Below are 19,792 nucleotides of genomic sequence, written 5' to 3'. Positions count from 1 at the left end.
CTCACACTGATTCTGTCCTGGACGCGTCTGTCCTTAGAACTGTCCTCGATCCGTCTGACCGTCGAGCACCTGTCCATCTCCCGTCTGCCTAGAAGCAAAGATCTCCCAAAAAACTGATCCCAAACCGTATGCACTGAGACAAGAGGGCCCCCGTGACACAAGAGGGCCCCCGTGACACAAGAGGGCCCCCGTGACACAAGAGGGCCCCCGTGACACAAGAGGGCCCCCGTGACACAAGAGGGCCCCCGTGACACAAGAGGGCCCCCGTGACACAAGAGGCCCCCCGTGACACAAGAGGCCCCCCGTGACACAAGAGGGCTCCCGTGACACAAGAGGCCCCCCGTGACACAAGAGGGCTCCCGTGACACAAGAGGCCCCCCGTGACACAAGAGGCCCCCCGTGACACAAGAGGGCCCCCCGTGACACAAGAGGCCCCCCGTGACACAAGAGGCCCCCCGTGACACAAGAGGCCCCCCGTGACACAAGAGGCCCCCCGTGACACAAGAGGCCCCCCGTGACACAAGAGGCCCCCCGTGACACAAGAGGCCCCCCGTGACACAAGAGGACCCCGTGACACAAGAGGGGCCCCCGTGACATAAGAGGGCCCCCGTGACACAAGAGGGCCCCTGAGCCACAGAACTGAACAAATAACATTCTTCATGACCTGCCACTCCGTAAAAAATCCAGCCTCCTAACCTAACCAGAAACGTGTGAACCCAAGTAACCCACCAAACCTCTCGCGCCTGATGCATAGAAAACGTACATGTTTGTGAGCCGTTACTTTTATAGTAGGCTACATTTATAACGTTCGTTACCATAACATGAAAAACGGGAGGCATGTAGGCCTACCAAACAGAAAGCAAATATTTTTATTCACTGTCCAGCAGTGTAGGTAACAAGGAGCATCAGAGTGAAGACATCACCCTGACACTCTTGTTGCTTTGAAGACATCAAAGCAACAAGCAAGGAGAGAGTCTTAAGACATCGCGTGCAACATAAGAAGTAGTCACTCAAGATGACTGGTATTGCTATAATAAAGTAGTGAAGAACAACAAGAGTACAACCAGCCACCCACAACCCACCACAACACCCACACAACACCGATAAAAACAACACAAGGCAACACTACACTACAGATACCATCTGACAATACTTCAAACACCACCACAACACATCAGACAATACATCAAACACCATCACAACACACCATACAACACATCAACCACCACCACAACACACCAGACACAACACACCAACCACCACCACAACACACCAACCACCACCACCACCACAACAGCACATCACGCATCACCTGAAGGCAGCGCTCAGACCCCCCGCCGCAGGTAAACAAGAGTGGCGAGTCCTTATTCTAGATTTATTGTTTATTAAACACCTTGGCTCGGAGCGCTGTAATCTCCCGTTGTTAGACACGAGTGGTGTCCGCCACGCACAAACACACACGAGTGCATGCGCACACTCACCAACACACAATGCATGCGCACAATCACTAACACACACAGAAACGGAAAAATACGAATTGCACGAGATATTGAGATGTATTTGAGCAGGAATGGCAGAACACGAGGTGGATATCAGCCGCCGGGTTGGACCTTACAATTGTACCAAGAATAGACCTGTTCTGGTGCAATTCTCCAATGAGGAGGCTGTGGAGTACATAATGAGGAACAAGCATTTACTCAGAGGAAGTGAAACCCATTACAATGTGTTTATAGAGAGGTTTATGACGAAAGATGAGCAAATAGCCCACAAGAATAGATGGCAACAACGACACCGAACTAGCCTCTCAGGTAGTCTCACCTCCCAGGTCACATCCCAGGTCACCTCCCAGGTCGCATCCTCCCCAACTCAGCCCTCCTATACCTCCCCCCTGCCTCAGCCCCCCAAAACCCCCCTGTCCCTTCCACATTTGCACCTCCCCAACGATTCCCCTGCCCCTGCTACATCACACCTGTCAACGACCCCAGTGGGTCAAGCCATGCCCTCCCCAAACCCAGCTTCCCATCCCCCCTCCCCAACTACCCCTTCCTACTCCCCTGCCCCTTCTACCCCATTGACTTCAATTCCATCTACTCCATCCCAGCTTCCACTGCACTCCTCTTCCACTCACCCCCAAACCCCACCCAACCCTCACCCCTCCTATGCACCTCCAGCCCACATTTAACCCCCTCACCTTGTGACCCCCTAACACCTTCCCCCATCTCCCTCTTCCCCTCTTCTACCCCAAAACCCCCACCTACCCCCGATTCCCCCCTAACTAATACACCCTCTCTTCCACTCCCAGCACCCATGCTCCATTCTCATCTCAGCCCTCTGCCCTCAGTATCCCTCTCCCCCCCCAACCTCTCAACCTCTATCTGACTCTCAGTCTCACTATTTCTCAACCCCCCTATGCTATTCAGACCCCTAACTTTCAGACCCATTATGCCCTTCCTACCCCCCTAGATGCCCAGACCCCATTCGCCTACCAGGCACTCCCAAGCACCCCCCTAGCACCCCCCCACTGCCCCCACTTGCCCCCCAGACACCCCCCAGTTCCCCCCAGACCCCTGGTGAAAGGGGGAACTCTGACACCCAAGTTTCCAAGAAGAGTCTCAAGGTTTGGTACACCAATGCTGATGGGGTAGCCAATAAAGCAGAAGAGATAAAAGAAAGAGTTAGTGAGGCAGACCCAGACATAGTGGCAATAGTGGAAACTAAAATAAATGGCATGATCTCTGATGCAATCTTTCCAGAGGGGTACCAGGTGATAAGAAAAGAAAGGACACAGAGACAGGGAGGAGGAGTGGCACTACTAATAAAGCGGAAATGGAAGTTCGATGAGCTGGAAAATCCGGGTACCAATGAAAGCACGAGCTTCATACATGGAACTCTGACAGTGGATGGGAAGAAGATTGTAATCCTGATACTCTACAATCCCCCACCAAACAGTAGAAGGCCCAGGCAGGAGTACGAGGACAGCAACAAGACATGTATAGATGAACTGCAGAGGGCAGCAACTTTAGCGCATAGAATGAGAGCGAAGCTGCTGGTCATGGGGGACCTAAATCACGGAGAGATAGATTGGGAAACGAGGAATCCCCATGGCGGGGAGGAGACCTGGGGAGCGAAGCTGGTAGACGTTATTGACAGGAATTTCCTAACACAGCATGTGAAAGAAGATACTAGGGAAAGAGGAGAGGATACGCCCAGCCTATTAGATCTCATTTTCACCCAGAATGTAGAAGACATCGAGCAGTTGGAACATGAAATACCACTAGGAGCTAGTGACCATTGTGTCCTAGTCTTTGACTACATGATGGAGCTTAAAATTGTGATCAAAGGACAAGAGGTCCGGGAAAGGAGACTTGATTACAGAAAAGGGGACTACAGAAGGATAAGGGACTACCTGGGAGAAGTGCAGTGGGAGGAAGAACTTAGAGGAAAAACAGTGCAAGGTATGATGAACCAAGTCATATTGAAATGCAAGGAGGCTGAAGAGAGATTTATTCCAACACTAAAGGAAAAAAGCAGGAGGGAATATAATAACCCATGGTTTAATAGACAGTGTCAGGAAGCAAAGGTGAGAAGCAGGAGGGAGTGGAGGAAGTACAGAAGACAAAGGACAGAGGACAACAGGATTAGATGTAACAGAGCTAGGAATGATTACATTAACATAAGACGAGTGTCGGAAAGAAATTATGAGAATGATATTGCAGTCAAAGCGAAAAAGCAACCTAAATTACTACATAGCCATATAAGAAGGAAAATGTCGGTAAATGACCAAGTGACAAGACTGAGGAAAACAGAAGGGGCATATACAGAAAGCGACAAGGAAATCTGCGAGGTACTGAATGCAAAATTCCATGGAGTGTTCACAACCGAGCCTGAGCAGCTCCCATTGTTAGAAGAGATTACCCAAGATGAAAGACTATCAGATATAGAGGTGACAGCAGAGGATGTAATGAAACAGTTGACAACACTGGATGCAAATAAAGCTGTTGGACCAGACAAAGTATCACCGTGGATACTTAAAGAGGCAGCGCAGGCTCTCAGCGTGCCTCTGGCAATGATCTTTAATGAGTCACTTATGTCGGGAGAATTGCCCAGTTGCTGGAAGGAGGCAAATGTCGTACCGATTTTCAAAAAAGGTGATAGGGAGGAGGCACTTAACTACAGACCCGTATCACTGACAAGCATCCCCTGCAAAATACTTGAAAGAATAATTAGGCTATGACTTGTTGAGCACCTGGAGAGCATTGGGTTTGTAAACAAGCACCAACATGGGTTCTGGACAGGGAAATCATGCCTAACAAACCTTTTAGAATTCCATGATAAAGTAACAAGGATAAGGCAGGACAGAGAAGGCTGGGCAGACTGCATATTTCTTGACTGCCAAAAGGCCTTTGATACAGTACCGCACATGAGACTGCTATACAAACTTGAGAGGCAGGCAGGAGTAAGCGGAAAGGCCCTAGTATGGGTGAAGAACTACCTAACAGGAAGGAGCCAGAGGGTAATGGTAAGGGGCGAGAAGTCGGACTGGCGAACAGTAACAAGTGGAGTACCTCAAGGATCGGTGCTGGGACCAATCCTCTTTCTAATTTACGTAAATGATATGTTTACAGGAGTGGAATCATACATGTCAATGTTTGCGGATGACGCAAAATTAATGAGAAGAGTTGTGACAGACGAGGATTGTAGGATCCTCCAAGAGGACTTAAACAGGCTGCAGAGATGGTCAGGGAAATGGCTACTGGAGTTTAACACCAGTAAATGTAAAGTTATGGAAATGGGATCAGGTGACAGGAGACCAAAGGGACAGTACACAATGAAGGGGAACAGCCTACCTGTAACGATTCGAGAAAGAGACCTGGGAGTGGATGTGACACCTAATCTAACTCCTGAGGCACATATAAATAGGATAACGACAGCAGCGTACTCTACACTGGCGAAAATTAGAACTTCATTCAGAAACCTAAATGAGGAGGCTTTTAGGGCGCTTTACACTGCCTACGTGAGACCCGTCTTAGAGTATGCCGCGCCATCATGGAGCCCCCACCTGAAGAAACACAAAGAAACTGGAGAAGGTTCAGACGTTTGCGACGAGGCTTGTCCCAGAGTTACGAGGGATGGGATATGAAGAGCGTCTGAAGGAACTGAATCTTACGACACTAGAGAAAAGAAGGGAGAGAGGAGATATGATAGGGGCATATAAAATACTCAGGGGAATTGACAAAGTGGAAATAGATGAAATGTTCACACGTAATAATAACAGAACGAGGGGACATGGGTGGAAACTGGAAACTCAGATGAGTCACAGAGATGTTAGGAAGTTTTCTTTTAGCGTGAGAGTAGTGGAAAAATGGAATGCACTTGGGGAACAGGTTGTGGAAGCAAATACTATTCATACTTTTAAAACTAGGTATGATAGGGAAATGGGACAGGAGTCATTGCTGTAAACAACCGATGGCTGGAAAGGCGGGATCCAAGAGTCAATGCTCGATCCTGCAAGCACAAATAGGTGAGTACAAATAGGCGAGTACACAATGCATGCACACTCACCAACACACACGAATGCATGCGCACACTCACCAACACACACGAATGCATGCGCACACTCACCAACACACACGAATGCATGCGCACACTCACCAACACACACGAATGCATGCGCACAATCTACACATACAGGTGACATACGGCAGACCCTGACGGCTAAGTGGACACCGCTCGGGGTTCGTAGTCCTAGAGTCCGGGGATCGATTCCCAGCGGTGACGGAAACAAATAGGCAGAGCTTATTACATCTCGATGAGTCTGTTCACCAAGCATTATGTAGGTACCTGGGAGTTAGACAGCTTCTACGGGCTACTTCTTGGGGATGCGTGTGTGTGTGTGTGTGTGTGTGTGTGTGTGTGTGTGTGTGTGTGTGTGTGTGCGCGCATGTGCATGTGTAAGAAATGTATGTAGTTAAATGAACAAATCCGGACTAAGGAGCTTCTGGGAACATCCCGTACGTAGGTTCGAACCCTCATTACGGCCCTTCTGGATTTGTTCATTTGATATATGACGCTATTGTGATTTGTGTGTGTATATATGTAGTTGATATAATAGAGAAATAATAGATTAGTTAGACAGGCGGGGTCCAAGAGCTAATAGGTCGATTCTGCAGAAACAAACATAATAAATACACAGACACAGACACACAGACACACACACAGAGGAAGGTCACTGGAAGACAGAAGAGTTAGGGGGGACATGATCACCACATACAAGATTTACAAAGGAATTGATAGGGTAGACAAAGACAGTTTAACACAAGGAGCACACGCAGTAGGGGACACAGGTGAAAACTAAGTGCCCAAATGAGCCATAAAAACACGAGGAAGAATTTAGTTTCGTGTAATAAATGGAATGTATTAGGAAGTGATGTGGTGGAGGCAGACTCCATACACAGTTTCAAGTGTGGATATGATAGAGCCCAATAGGCTTCAGAATCTGTCCACCAGCTGATTGACAGTCGAGAGGCGGGACCAAAGAACCAAAGCTCATCCCCCGCAAGCACAACTAGGTGAGTCCATCTAGACATCCATCTGTTACTACGCTACGGACGTTTACAGAACGCTATATCTATAAGAGAAAATGTACATTTGTTCGAGGTTGAGGGCTATATATGCTTGGGGCTAGCCTCATGCAACTTTGTTGGGTGGTTGGTCTGGGGTACGGGAAGGACATAGGCTCGTTGTGGTTGTCGGAGGGAACAGCGTGCCACGGTTACATTCACAATCTGTACGACTAACCATCTTATCTAGAGATGATTTCGGGGCTTTAGTGTCTCCGCGGCCCGGTCCTCGACCAGGCCTCCACCCCCAGGAAGCAGCCCGTGACAGCTGACTAACACCCAGGAACTATTTTACTGCTAGGTAACAGGGGCTAAAACTGAAAGAAACTCTGCCCATTGTTTCTCGCCGGCGCCCGGGATCGAACCCAGGACCACAGGATCACAAGTCCAGCGTGCTGTCCGCTCGGCCGACCGGCTCCCTAGGTAATTTGACAAATTGTGTAGCCCCTTCATATAATATACGGCAGCTGCATAAATGTAACCCTTCATACAGTCTAGGACAGCTGTATAAATGTAACCCTTCATACAGTCTAGGACAGCTGTATAAATGTAACCCTTCATACAGTCTAGGACAGCTGTATAAACGTAACCCTTCATACAGTCTAGGACAGCTGTATAAACGTAACCCTTCATACAGTCTAGGACAGCTGTATAAATGTAACCCTTCATACAGTCTAGGACAGCTGTATAAATGTAACCCTTCATACAGTCTAGGACAGCTGTATAAATGTAACCCTTCATACAGTCTAGGACAGCTGTATAAATGTAACCCTTCATACAGTCTAGGACAGCTGTATAAATGTAACCCTTCATACAGTCTAGGACAGCTGTATAAATGTAACCCTTCATACAGTCTAGGACAGCTGTATAAATGTAACCCTTCATACAGTCTAGGACAGCTGTATAAATGTAACCCTTCATACAGTCTAGGACAGCTGTATAAATGTAACCCTTCATACAGTCTAGGACAGCTGTATAAATGTAACCCTTCATACAGTCTAGGACAGCTGTATAAATGTAACCCTTCATACAGTCTAGGACAGCTGTATAAATGTAACCCTTCATACAGTCTAGGACAGCTGTATAAATGTAACCCTTCATACAGTCTAGGACAGCTGTATAAATGTAACCCTTCATACAGTCTAGGACAGCTGTATAAATGTAACCCTTCATACAGTCTAGGACAGCTGTATAAATGTAACCCTTCATACAGTCTAGGACAGCTGTATAAATGTAACCCTTCATACAGTCTAGGACAGCTGTATAAATGTAACCCTTCATACAGTCTAGGACAGCTGTATAAATGTAACCCTTCATACAGTCTAGGACAGCTGTATAAATGTAACCCTTCATACAGTCTAGGACAGCTGTATAAATGTAACCCTTCATACAGTCTAGGACAGCTGTATAAATGTAACCCTTCATACAGTCTAGGACAGCTGTATAAATGTAACCCTTCATACAGTCTAGGACAGCTGTATAAACGTAGATGAACACGAAGATGTTTATCATAATAATACTAAGCAGCTGACGGAGTTGTTTTTGTCTTGGTCAGCGTGGGAGGGAGGATGGTCCAGGCCGCCCCCGGAGCCCCGCCACCTGCCGCCCAGCCTCGACGACACCACCCACCACCTCCTCAGCCTACTCCACAACGTCTACCCTCTCTACACCTCCGCGGAAATGGTAATGCTTTCCCACAAGCCTAGTTCACCTCATTTTATTCGGCCATGTTATTAAGTGAATAACTTTTGATTTGAAAGCTTCAAACATCACAATAAATGAAGATTGATGTACTATCAACTACAGCCAACAGTTAAAACGTTCTAGCGGTCTAGTGGCCCTCCGCCTGCCGGAAGTCATAGCTAGTTTGATCTATTACTTCTCAAGTCAAAATTGCTTCCTGATCTCTTGATTTCGTTCCGGCAGATCCCTTCAGAGAGAGAAGAGAGCGTGATTAAGAGCACAGGAGCACCCAAAATGCTCTTCTACCCCTCTCAACTGGGCATGAAAACTACAAGCGAGGTGAGAAACCTGAACAAATCCACAAGGGCAGTGACGAGGATTCGAACCTGCGTCTGGGAGCATCCCAGACACTGCCTTAATCGACTGAGCTACGACAGGGTAAAACGACAGGGACAGGGTTCTCAGTCGATTAAGGCAGTGTCTGGGATGCTCCCAGACGCAGGTTCGAATCCTCGTCACTGCCCTTGTGGATTTGTTCATTTGATGCATCACGTTAGTGTGATCTCTGTGCGAGAGAAACCTGTTAGCCAGCTGGCAAGCTCATTGGTTTGTTGGTGAGGGGCTAGATTAGGGCCAAAGATTAGGTGAGAGCCAGAAGCCAGGTGAGGGGGAGACAGACCCGGGCACATCCTGGTACCCCTCCTCCCCCAGTATGATGTAAACAAGAGGTGAGTGTGTGTGAGTGTTAGAAGCACCGTTTTATAAAATACTGTCAACAATTTACGAGTGTAAACATCCTACTAGCCCTCAAGTCATACATATTACTTAACAGGTTTGACTGGATTAACATGATTCATTTGATTCGTAGTTCAGAGACGAACGTGAATAATTAACTATCATAAGGTGAAGTAATCTTGCTACCCATCAGGGGACGGAGGAAGCCAGCCAGACACACAAGGAAGAGGAAGGCAAGAGGAGGAGGAAGAGAAGTGTGGATAGCTCGGAAGAGGTGAGTGACTAAGATCCTCTTCAGAGGGAAGTAGAAAGACTCACATGTGTTACAAAGAACTTTAACAAGATGTAAACACAAACATTGATGACTCATCTCTCCTCTTTATTCCATTTGCAACACTTTTTATGCAGTAGAGTGCCGATAATGGGGCTCTGGTTACCATGTTGCAGGAGCGAGAGGGCGTGGACACCAGCCAGGCTGCCGGCCACCACGACCACCCTAGCCAGGACGACATCACTCTCAACGACACCAGCGCCTGGTGGTGGCCCTTCGGTTAGTCGTCCCCACCTCATCCGAACACTCCCCAACACCACCTCATCCGAACACTCCCCACCACCACCTCATCCGAACACTCCCCACCACCACCTCTTCTGACCCCCCCCCCCCCAACACCACCTCATCTAAAGCCAAATAACACATCTTACCTGAACCTTCACTGCGGGTTCCTTCTGTAGGCCCGGTCCACCCATGGTCCACCCACCCTGCATGGCCTGCTGACCAAAGGCGTGTGTAACAGGTTCAGCTTCGTTAGCCTCATTAACCTCCAGTGCTTTGATCCACGCCGCCGTCGCCCTCTTATGATCCAAATACATTTTCCCTCTCAGACGTTTATACCTGACGGGACGCAAGAAAATAGTGTGGTGGAGCTTGGCCCGCCCGTGGTGGGTGTGCCAGCTCGGCCCTTACCTAGTAAAGTTTGTTGAAATGTTGCAGCACCACAGCCCCGCTCCTGTGCCAGGCAAGTCCACTACGGGCTCACCATAGCCCGTGCTACTTTGAAACTTGTGTTCTAAGTAGCTGAATCTAAAACAACATTGCAGCACTGCAAGTGAAGTGTTCGGATGAGCCATTAGCATCACTACCGTCAGGTGTAAGTGTTCCCGGAGTACTAAAATCATGGATGTTCTTCAACGCGTTTAGGCGACTCGAATTTCAAACAATTTATTTGTGCAGTTCCTTCACAAATTCCCAAGAAACTCCTCCTACCCCTCGCCAGCATTCTTAACACGGTGAACCACCTCGTACTGACTCTCCTGTACGAACACCCACTTGTATCCCTTCTATCTTTATGCTCTACTTCTCTATCATTATATTTTCCAGTGGTAGAATGTTAAGTGCCTGTTTAATGCTGTATTTAGAAGTCATCATTGTCAACCCCCCCCCCCCCCCCCCACACACACACACACACACAATTCGCATTCAGTAAATACCGTAATGCAACAGATGCTTTTGTAGAATTAAAATTCATGATCAAAATTATTTCCGTGTTGTCAATTACGGTACGGGTGCATTTTGATGTTAAGAAAGCATACGACACTACTTTATCGCACAATACTTGACCCACTGTGTTCTTTGGGCATCGTAGGAACTTGCCCTCATTATACTAGAACATAAATATCCACTAGATTTGTTAAAATCCGAAATGGGTCCTGTTACCCATCCTCCCACCGACTTCATCAAGGTCCACAAGACAGTTCTGAAAAGCACTTTGTTCATTGCTGCTATTAATGGCATCGTTCTTTCCCTTCCTGCTGTTCCTCTTCCACGCTATATACTGACACGTTAACTGTGTTGTCAAGGAGCAACCCGTTCTCCTGAACTGTACGTCGCATTTTGACGAGAAAAGTAGGTGGTCGTGCAGTCTCTAGGCACATGGAATGCCAATCACATAAAATAATAAAAAAAAGGAAAAAACAGTTAAACTACAAGTTGTCTTCATAGTGATGTAAACTGTAGGATAAAGCAGAGGGAAAAAACATTTAAAGATACTTTACTTTGATAGAAAAAGGAAATTAAACAAATTACAAAACAAAATATTCAGGCCTGGCTTTAATACAAAGTGTGCAAAACGAAAATAAACAGACAATCAAATTTACGTTACGTTAATGTGCAAAATAAAATATTGTGCAAGAATACTGTGAGTCAAACCGAATAGCTCTGTTACCATACCGGGGTATGTCAACAGGTCTACTCATCAGAGCACTCAGAAGTAATCTGAAATGTAGTGGGCTAGGCAGCCCTATAGATACACGATGCTGGCCGGGCAGATGGTGCTGGAGACTTCTTTAACTATTAACCGGCTCTAAAACTGCTTGTTTGAGATGGCGTGAGCTCCCAGCGACCCAGGTGCGAGGTGGGGTGACAGGCAGTGGGGTAGGTAGACTGGTGGTATTGTCTAGACGCCTGGATAGTAGTAGTTGTTGTGGCTGCAGTTCTTTACTATATAGACGTGATAGGGGTAGCATAGGTGATGATGGAGCAGGCCGAATCTCTTCCTAGAGATTTTACCATGACAGCTCTCCCCTGAAGCCTGCTCCTATTGCCAATTCAACTGCAGCCGAGTGTAGAATAGTAAGAGTGGACGAGTCCACCCTGTGGATTCGTTAAAGTGTGTCGGCGACAATGTTGTCCGAGCGTTGGATGAAGTAAATGGTGATGTTGAAGTTCTGGAGGTACAGGGCCCAATGAAGCAGATGTATTCACCTAGTTGTGTTTGCAGGGGTTGAGCTTTGCTCTTTCAGCTCATCTCTCAACTGTCAATCAACTGTTTACTAACTACTATTTTTTTTTTCTCCACACCACACACCCCCCCAGGAAGCAGCCCGTGACAGCTGACTAACTCCAAGGTACCTATAAACTGCTAGGTAACAGGGGCATTCAGGGTGAAAGAAACTTTGCCCATATGTTTCTGCCTGGTGCGGGAATCGAACCCGCGCCACAGAATTACGAGTTCTGCGCGCTGTCTGCTCTGCTATTAAACCTCTGGTAGCCGAGACAGATGTTGGTTGGTGAACTGGGTCTGCTGCAGAAGCTGGAGAGGATGGTGGTTGATGATGTTGAGGAAGCACTGCAGGACTGTCAAGTGTGAATTTGCTGTAGAATCGAGCCTGCTGAATAGATCGACGAGAATGGTGATCCAGGAGAGGGCGAGATTGTTCCTCTGATGCAAGGCCCAGCGTAGTAAGCGCTGTTTGGAGAACTGGGCTAGCAGTAGGAACCGAAGGAGATTGTGACATATGATGTTCACATGGTGATGCAGGATTCAGCGAAGTTTGGAGAACCGATCCTGATGTAGGGACCGAAGAATGTTGAAGTCCGAGGAGAGGTTGAAGTTGTAACCTAGCAGATTGGACGATTCGTTGTGTTGCACGTCGGGTAGGATGTTGAGTGGCTCCTCTCTGATGACTGTAGCTATAGTTCATGATCCCATCTCGCGGCGGTGTGATGGTGTTCCTATCGCCAGGGTGGAAGTCTGGAGGTTTTCTAATACCTGGCAGGGCGAGAATGGAGTTAGTACCAGACAAGGATTTATGCCTTTCAAATGCAATGGAAGCCAAGTTTGTCTTACAATATTTTAGCTGAGGGCTGGTAAAATTGTCTGGAGGAGCACATTTAATTGGATTTGGTTCATAGAGAGAAGGATCTTTCCTGGTGTTGGAATCAATCGAGAATTTAGAACCATTGTAGTCAGGCCAAGTACAACGAGAAGGATTAGACAATACCTTAGTGATGGTTGTCTTGCTCAGGTCGTTGGAGGAGATGGTATCACACTTGTTCTGACCTTCCTGGCGGTGTCTGTACTGCGGGGCATTGCTTCCTGAGGTGTTTCACAACGTTAGCAGCCGTACTGTTCTGGACGGAAACTGCTGTAGAATACCTATTGGTAGAACATAGAGGAACATTACCTGAGCTTATCTGGGACTGAGGCTGGTCATAGTTGATGGTATGGGTGAACGGCTCAGAAGACACTGGTACCTGTATCAGGGGTGCCTTTAATAGAAGAGTGTTCGGCTTACCCGTCATCCGAGACATGTGAATTTTTTTTACAAAGCTTTTGATATCTCTAATCATACCTGGCCAGTAGTAGTTCTGTTTCCTTGTAGGTCTTCTAGAAGCCGTCGTGTGAGTGAGATCCCCGGACCAGACGCAAGATATCTGATCGTAGGCTGTTGGGAACTATCTGTTGTTTGATGTTGGCCCGATCGCCATTCTCCAATTTCCTGGTTCTATAATGCCGGTACAACACTTAATTTTCTACAAAAAAAAACAGGGATAGAGTTAGGTTGTGTCTCAGCCTGTAAGAATAAAGATGTTAAGGAGGGATCCTCTCTCTGCAATTTACGGAACTCCAGCACTGTGAGATTCGGTGGGAGGCTCAGAGGATCTTGAGGAACAGCTGCAGCAGCTGGTTTCGGGCGAGCAACTGTGGCCAGCTTTGTCACCATAACAGGAGGGAAGACGTTGTCAGAATCTGTTGCTTGGACCTCTTCAACCAACTGCAAAACAGGATTTTCCACTGCCGAGTCACATACCTGGGGATCTTCCTTGATTACATTCGCAGGTTGTTGATCTTCTGCCAAGTCATTGCCCAGGAGAAGTTGAGCTCCTGACATGGGAAAAGGCTTTTCCTAGATGGCAACTTTGACTTTACCTTGCATAAACGGACAATCCAGGAAGACTCTGGCAAGTGGATATGGAGTAGTGGCAGTTAGGTCCGTGATGAGGACAGTTTCTCCGGTGTAGGTGACGTTAGGTACAGCTGATTTCATTAGAATAGATTGTAGAGCAGCTGTGTCCCTCAAGATCTTCACTTTGAACCTTTCCTCCGAATCTCTAAGGTTGGCAGAGACTGTTCCGGAGTACAAGTGTGTATTGAAGAGAGTGTTCAGTGGAAGAAACAAAAATATTCATTACAGGCTTAGGACTTATGAATTTTAGGAGGTGATGATTTGGGCTTATTCTCACTGCTGACCTTACAGTGAGGATTGGTACACTTTTCTATGGTATGCCCATAGTCTTTGCAATACTTGCAATACAACGAGGAGTTCACATTACTGGTACTCACTTTTTCAGGACTAAACCAGGAGGTCTTACTAGATGGTGTGTCAGATGGTACTCTATGAATAAGACTGTAGGAGTCAGCCAATTGAGCACATCTGGTAAGATCGCTTTCTTCCTTGCCGGCTAGGTAGAGTCGTATGAAATTAGGTACACGTCTGTAGAATTCTTCCACCACGATGAGATTGACGAGATCTGTAAAGGTGGAGACTTGTGCGGCTTCCAGCCACTTCATAAAATATAGCTTTTTGTTATTAGCAAACTCTACGCAAGTGGTAGCACTTATTTTAAGGTAATTCCTGAACTTACGTCTGTAAGTCTCGGTGGAGAGGAGGTAAGCATCGAGCACTGCTTGCTTCAGTACCTTGTAGTCGGTTTCAGACGCTATAGTACTAAATCACTGCAGTTCTACCTGCTAAATGAGACCCGAGAAGCACAGACCACTGATCCTGAGGCCAGCCGAGTTGGTTAGCCAGAGCCTCAAATGAAGTAAAGAAGACATCTACTTCTGCCTCAACAAAAGATGGCATTAACTTAATTGCAAGTGAAAGGTTAAAACGTACCGGAAGGTTAGCTTCTGCTTGCTAGCGCAGAGTGTGGTGTGTAGTTTCTAAGTCGAGTTCTTTCTTACGGTTGTCTAGAGTACTGGCGGCTTGTTTCTTATGTTCACGTTGTATCTCCAGCTCGCGTTCTTTTAACTCTAGCTGTTCCTGTTCCCGCTCACGTTGTAGGGCAACCTGTTCTTTCTGGAGCTGAAGAGTTTCCCTCTCACACTCAGCTTATTTTTCAATGAGCTTAAGTTGAAGTTCAGCTTCCCGTTCCTTCCTCTGGAGAGCTTCCTTTTCACACCCTACGTTCTAGGGCAGCTTGTTCTTTCTGGAGCTGAAGAACTTTTCTCTGAAGATCTTCACATGTGCGGGTTGGGTGTCCATTTTCACCACAGTTATTGTTGACTTACTATCTGCATTACCTTATGACCTGTTCTCTTATGAATGCTAACTACATTCAGCTGGGCATCGATGTGCTATACAGTCATACAGGCTTAGCACTTTCCCGTCATAATTACTCTCTTTTTATACACAATTCCTTCTATAACTTACTAACAGTGCCTATTTTCAGTTTCAGTTCGCCGGTCACCGTTTTCGCCTCAACTGGGCAAACTCACGAATATTATTCCCGAAGACTTCGATTACGATGACGAATCTGCTTCCCCGGAGTATCTGGAAGACGACTTGGAGGACTACCTTCAGGGCGAGGTGGAGGCGATGGTGTGGTCGCCGCAGGAGACCCAGAACGTAGAGGGACCCTCGACGCAGGACGCCAACACTTGGTTCTCGAACCAGAGACTCGACAAGAGGGCAGCAGCCTCACCAGACTTTACCTTCTCCCCAAGGCTTGGAAAGAAAGGCGACTTCGCCTTCTCACCTAGGTTGGGGAAAAAGTTAGATTTTGCCTTTGTTCCTAGGCTTGGTAAAAAGGCTGACTTTCAATTCAGCCCAAGGCTTGGTAAAAAGGCAGACTTCGCCTTTAGTCCAAGACTAGGTAAAAAGGCAGACTTCGCCTTTAGCCCAAGATTAGGTAAAAAGGCAGACTTCGCCTTTAGCCCAAGACTAGGTAAAAAAGCAGATTTCGCCTTTAGCCCAAGACTAGGCAAAAAGGCAGACTTCGCCTTTAGCCCAAGACTAGGCAAAAAGGCAGACTTCGCCTTTAGCCCAAGACTAGGCAAAAAGGCAGACTTCGCCTTTAGCCCAAGACTAGGCAAAAAGGAAGACTTCGCCTTTAGCCCAAGATTAGGTAAAAAGGCAGACTTCGCCTTTAGCCCAAGACTAGGTAAAAAGGCAGACTTCGCCTTTAGCCCAAGACTAGGTAAAAAGGCAGACTTCGCTTTTAGCCCAAGACTAGGCAAAAAGGCAGACTTCGCCTTTAGCCCAAGACTAGGCAAAAAATCAGACTTCCAATTCAGCCCAAGACTTGGCAAAAAGGCAGACTTTCAATTTAGTCCTAGACTTGGAAAGAAGGCAGACTTCGCCTTCAGCCCAAGACTGGGAAAGAGAGATGGAGAGGAGACGAGTGATGATGCGAGGGGCTCCATAACACCCATGTACGTGCCTCGGCCGGGCCGCCCATACTTCTCGCCCAGGCTAGGCTAGACCGGCTACTCTACTCCCACCACCACCACCCCTGTACCTTGTTATACCTTTCTTACACCCAGAGTTACTCATGAGACTGACCGAAGAGCCGAGTACCATGATGTGGTGCGAGGCTGCAACTGGAGATCACTAGTGCTGTGTGGAGCTCGAGGCTGGCTTTGTGATGAAGAACAACTGCTAATACCAGTACAACAGTCAGCATCTTCATGCTGCATGTCCGTGTCACGACTCCACCGTCTTCCACGGAACGCAGAGCATCAAAACATTAACATGATAAATAAATCAATAAATACTATCTTTATATACTGTTGATTACCTGAACCACATTAGAAAAAGACAATAATAATCTGAGGTCCAAACATATTGAAATGTTAACACTGTGTTGCGGCCACTAACTAAACTCCGTCCCTTCCCACACACACACTGCCTACTAGCCACTAATATTACCGACAGCAACACACATTCGATACAAAATAATTACAGACATACCAACATACAAAACTGCTTTTACAGAACACGTGGTAACACTGAATATAGGCGGGCGGGGCAGAAATAATTAGGCGTGTTTTGTATCACCAAATGTCCTGTTCACCTAGCAGTAAATAGGTACCCTGTTCACCTAGCAGTAAATAGGTACCCTGTTCACCTAGCAGTAAACAGGTACCCAGGAGTTAGCTTGTTGTGGAGTTGTATCCTGGGGAGGCCCAGTAATTCGACTCTGAGGGAGAGAACCTAAATATAAGCCTAACACGTATATTATAGTGTTAGGCTTTAGCAAATTAGTGCTTGTATGCATATATATATATATATATGCATACATACATACACTAGTTTGTTGACCAGACCACACACTAGAAATTGAAGGGACGACGACGTGGTCTGGTGTGTGGTCTGGTCAACATACTTCAGCCACGTTATTGTGACTCATCGCCTGCATACACTAGTTTGTCAAATAGGCGATTTATTAATATCTCCAAATAGTTTACAAAATACACCAGTGGGTGAAACAACTCATATTTAAAGACCAGGATTCATCAAGCAGTTACCCATCTACTTTGGAACCTGTTCATCTTTCCTCAATGTTTGGTGGCTTTGTTTACATACATTAAACACTTCATGAGCTGCGGGGCACCACGAGGCTCTTTACAACAACATTTGACTGGCAACTTTACATGCTCGTAAACTCACTAATGTAAATAAAGCCGCCAATGATTGAGAAAAGATGTACATGTTTCTAAGTAGATGCGTAAATGCTTGTTGAATCTTGTCCCTGTACAACACTCAAAACTAGGAAACGACCAATACGTAATTAAAAATCTTTTCTTTATGGAAGAATTATCAGTAAATACATTTCAAGATCACCCCCCCCCCCAAAAAAAAAAAGGTTACGTCTGCGCTGTCAACTACCGGAAGTACAGGTGACGTCCACAGTCACCCTGGTCCAGGTTCATTGTGTACGTTTTTGGCCGAGGAGCATTTTGTCGCAAGATTTTGTTAACACTTACATTGCTGGGCAGATGTTTGCAGAGATAAAATAATGGGAAAGAAACGAAGTAAAAAAACACTTTAAACCACATAATAATGATCCAAATATTCGAGTTATAACGGACCTAAATTAGGGAAAAATACGGAGCAAAATTAGAGGAAAGATCGGAATTAAACTGAAGAGATGATCGAAACATAAGAAAGAGACAATCGACTTGAGAATGGTCCAGGACGGACCGAAACGTCGTCGTCCCTTCACCTTCTAGTGTGTGGTCTGGTCAACATACTTTTGCCACGTTATTGTGACTCATCGCCTGCATAAAGGAAAAAGAATTTAAAAAAAAAAAACTGATTTGACGATCAGGGTAAACCGAGTCCATTAATACTGAAACATACATCGTTCAAAAGGGGAGGAGAAATGTTCTTAAATCTGGGAAACAACAGCGCCTACATAATGGTTAACAGTGGTGCTTAAATAAGGTAAAGCGCCGTGCTTAAATACGAGAAACAACAGCACTTGAAAATAAGCTGGACAAGGAAAAGCGGGATGCTGGAATAGACAAGAAAACCTTTCACCCGCACACGAACTATTATTTCCGGCAAGACGCATCGCTACGCGCAGTTCTTTCCAAAATTCAAACAATATTTTCTCATGAATTTATTGGTTTAAAAATGGTGATTTCAGGAAAATTTGTTAAAAAAGTTAGATGCCATACTTTGGCCGAGGCGAGATCAAAAGTGAATTTCACCATGACACTAAAATATAAATACAATATTTTTTGCTTATTTATTGCAAGCTTTTAGTAAACCATATGCAATTAAAAATTATGTAAACACGCTAGTTTACATAATTTTCCTGTAGGGATATAATATCGGGGCGGTAGAACAACCCGCCCAATCCCCAAAAGACAAAAACAAATAATATTCTAACAATTTCTTTTTTCTAAAATATATTAAAGTTGAGGCTTAGATGAAAATAACAAATAAGTCAGGCGTGGGCGAGTCCAGCTGCGCCACCCACACTAACACGTGTGGGTGGCACTTCCACTACACTTTACTTTAACTTCCACTACAGCGACAGTGGAAGTTAAAACTGTCTTGTGTTGGCAAAGGCAACAATCTGAACGACTATTCAGCATTCCTATATATAATTAGCTATTTTGTGACACAGACTGTGTTAAACAGTTACCAGCCTTGGTGCCTTCTTTTGGTAATTACTTATGTGAGTGTACAGACTGAAGGCATTGAGTCGTTCCCAGAAAGGCCTGCTTGACAGCATAGGCGCCATGGAACTGTGGCACTAACAGTTGTCGAATTAAGAAATGTTGCGAATATTGGGCATCACAATAATGGAGCCCCAGTATTACAGAACATCTTAAGTGAGAGCTGTGTTAACTCCGCTGCCTCCAACATTCCCATACGAAATGCTTCCAACCCTTTCTTACCAAAGGATATCGTGGCTTTAAAAAAAAAAGGGAATCAATGATGCGATAATATAACTTTGCAATTATTAGGGCTAATATTGATATAATTAAGTATATACTAGCTTTCATCTGAAACATTTGACTGTCACAAGGAAAATTCTCCGACTTCTGTAAGAATGAAAAGCCTATTAGAATGAAGACACAGTTCATGAAGTATTATTGATCTGCTTGTATTCTCCCAGCAATCTGCAAATTATTTTCGAAAACTCTGTGGCTTGTTGATCATCGAAATTTGACCAATGGGGCTCGCGAAAGAGAGAGCAACACAAACCACAATAATGAATTTTCGCAATGAAGTTCTGAATGATTTTGACCACAACAAAACCATAAGCGATGCCCTTCCATATCCTAGTAAATCATTTGACTGTGCAACAAGGACTACACCTACGTAACCTCAATACATAAATGATTAAAAACGGCATTTTAAACTGATTTCAGGGCTACTTAAAGTAAAGAAGGCACTTTAATCCTCGAGTAATGTGATCTCGCTCACGTGGCCGTAATAACGGGTTCCTCTAG

General features: G+C 45.9%; 2 protein-coding genes across 3 annotated transcripts in view; one reads left to right on the top strand and one right to left on the bottom strand.

Moving 5' to 3' along the window:
* Positions 1 to 16,304, top strand: part of LOC123760903 (uncharacterized) — a 50,677-nt gene extending 34,373 nt beyond the window's left edge. Inside the window, exons 2-6 of the mRNA XM_045746721.2 lie at positions 8,176 to 8,303; positions 8,547 to 8,642; positions 9,232 to 9,312; positions 9,486 to 9,588; positions 15,274 to 16,304. Coding sequence (XP_045602677.1) covers positions 8,176 to 8,303; positions 8,547 to 8,642; positions 9,232 to 9,312; positions 9,486 to 9,588; positions 15,274 to 16,304 — 1,439 coding nt within the window. The remainder of the gene's footprint in view (positions 1 to 8,175; positions 8,304 to 8,546; positions 8,643 to 9,231; positions 9,313 to 9,485; positions 9,589 to 15,273) is intronic.
* LOC123760900 (uncharacterized) overlaps positions 1 to 19,792 on the bottom strand; it is a 143,554-nt gene that overhangs the window by 105,018 nt on the left and 18,744 nt on the right. The window lies entirely within an intron of this gene.

Source organism: Procambarus clarkii, chromosome 3 (genome assembly GCF_040958095.1).
Source record: "Procambarus clarkii isolate CNS0578487 chromosome 3, FALCON_Pclarkii_2.0, whole genome shotgun sequence".
Taxonomy (NCBI): domain Eukaryota; kingdom Metazoa; phylum Arthropoda; class Malacostraca; order Decapoda; family Cambaridae; genus Procambarus; species Procambarus clarkii.
Note: the sequence above shows the minus strand (reverse complement) of the source record. Positions and strands in the feature narration are given on the sequence as shown.